Source organism: Propithecus coquereli, unplaced genomic scaffold (genome assembly GCF_000956105.1).
Source record: "Propithecus coquereli isolate 6110/MARCELLA unplaced genomic scaffold, Pcoq_1.0 Scaffold5, whole genome shotgun sequence".
Lineage (NCBI taxonomy): Eukaryota > Metazoa > Chordata > Mammalia > Primates > Indriidae > Propithecus > Propithecus coquereli.
Genome location: NW_012150840.1, coordinates 1,174,866 through 1,176,855, shown reverse-complemented (window position 1 = coordinate 1,176,855; position 1,990 = coordinate 1,174,866). Strand labels below are relative to the sequence as shown.

The window sequence follows — 1,990 nt, the reverse complement described above, 5'->3', positions numbered from 1 at the left end:
GTGTGGACACAGTCAGAAAGAAGCAGTTAATTAATAAAATTTAAGTCACAGATACCTGATTATGGATGTACTTACATCTGCCAGTTCCTTGATTTGCTTTGCTGACACATCAAATGTGTCTAGTCTTTGAAGGCAAGGCAGGTGATACAATACATGTGTGGAATAATTGCACAGCAGACAAACTGGATTGGTTTTATATTGAGGATCATTCAGACATAGATCCTTTAAACAACGCAGCCTGGTTAAGTTAGTGAGGTCCTAAAACAACAACAATGATAATGTTCAATTAATTAATTAATTGTGACTTTCCATTTCTAAAGGCTGCTTTGAACACTTAAGATCACCCATAATCTAATATCATGTGTTCTAATGATGTGCTTAGATATATTAAAGTGATTTAGATGGCTAACATGTTCTTCTCTAGTGAAAAACATGCTGAATTCCTGAAGAATACATTAATAATAATTAAACAGCAGACTCTATACAACTGTGCATTTTAAATATTTAGTAAACCATGTATTACTGGTTTACTGGAACCTTGGAGCCAGTCACATGAGCACATTTATTCATTAGGAAGTTGCCCCCTCTGCACAGCCCCTTCTGCTAACGATTGTCCCCGGGGTACTGTAGGTCTCTGCTTCCTTCACCCGTCTCCTATACTTACCACCTAGAAATACTGCTCTCAGTCTTCCTTGCCCTCCAGATCTGCTCCCAAAGGCTATGGGATCCCTGTTCATTATAAACAATCACCATGCAATTCCTGATTTTTTGTTGTTTTTTGTTTGTTTTGTTTTTTCCGTAAATACCCTTTCTACTTATTATGATCAACGAAAACCTACCTTTCTCTTGAGGGCCTCAGTTCCTGACAAACTATGGAGGACGAGGGGTTAATAATGCACTCCCAGACAAATGTTTCTCCTTAAAGTCTTTTTATCCTGATGTCTAAAGTCATTGTTTACATTTTCCTTTATTTGTCCTCTGGTCCTTGCTTAACTCTACAGGCTTGCCTCTTTCTGTTTAAGTCGTAACATTTTATGATTTAGCCACCCTGAATCACTTGAATTTTTAAAATGTGCCAGACCCTATCTTGTCTTTAGACCTTCACTCATCCTGCTCCCTTTCAGTGAACTGATCTTTACTCCAATTTCACCTCTTAATCTTTCAGGGACCAAGGCAGGTGTCATCTTCTCTGGGAGCCTTTTTTCATCCCCAAGATTGGGGTAGATGCTCCTCTTAGGAGCTCTCTTAGCCACTGGGCTTAGCTTTGTTATGGAATTTATGATATCCTATGGCCAATTGCTTATACACCCACAAGTCTATAAGTCCATATGGGCTTTGGCCCTCAGTCTACAAACTAAGGATGATATTTACATTTTTAAAGTGTTGTAAAAAACTAAAGAATATGCAATTAGAGTCCACATGTGGCCCACAAAGACTAAAATATTTTCTATTAATATTTGATGTTTTACAGAAAAAGTTTGCCAACCTCTGAGATAAACTCTTTGAGAGCAGGGTTTGTGTCTTGTTTAACATTGAATTCCTAACACTCAGCACTTAGAACAAAGTAGGCGCTAAATAAATTTGTAAATTGAATTATTACTTTCTACCAACCTCCAAGATATCCTTACATCTTCCTCATTACCAGGATGAGGCTTGAGGTAGGATGGTACTATGGTGCGATCAAACTTGAAAAGATACTAGTGAGTCAGAATCAGAATTAAGGGAAATCCAAAAGAAGAACTAGGAGGCATTTATTCTAAAGATAAAATATAAATGGAATGGAAAAGAGAGTAGTGAAGTTAGGATGCTAAAATCAAGAATAATTCAGGGTCAGGTGGCCAATGTATTTCCAGACTTTCTCTGGACAAGTGAAAATGTGACTTACTGGCCTGACCTGAGGCTAGAGCTGAGCCCATGGTGGAAGTGGGATTAAGCAGAGTTGCTCTAAAAGGGAGATTTAAGGATAAAGCTGTACAGAGAATTATTTGGT

The 1,990-nt window shown here is 37.9% G+C and overlaps 1 protein-coding gene across 1 annotated transcript in view; it reads right to left on the bottom strand.

The window, feature by feature from the left end:
* The window catches only part of LOC105819719 (leucine-rich repeat-containing protein 9), a 146,682-nt gene that overhangs the window by 115,641 nt on the left and 29,051 nt on the right, over positions 1 to 1,990 (bottom strand). The window contains exon 6 of the mRNA XM_012656027.1: positions 76 to 258. Coding sequence (XP_012511481.1) covers positions 76 to 258 — 183 coding nt within the window. The remainder of the gene's footprint in view (positions 1 to 75; positions 259 to 1,990) is intronic.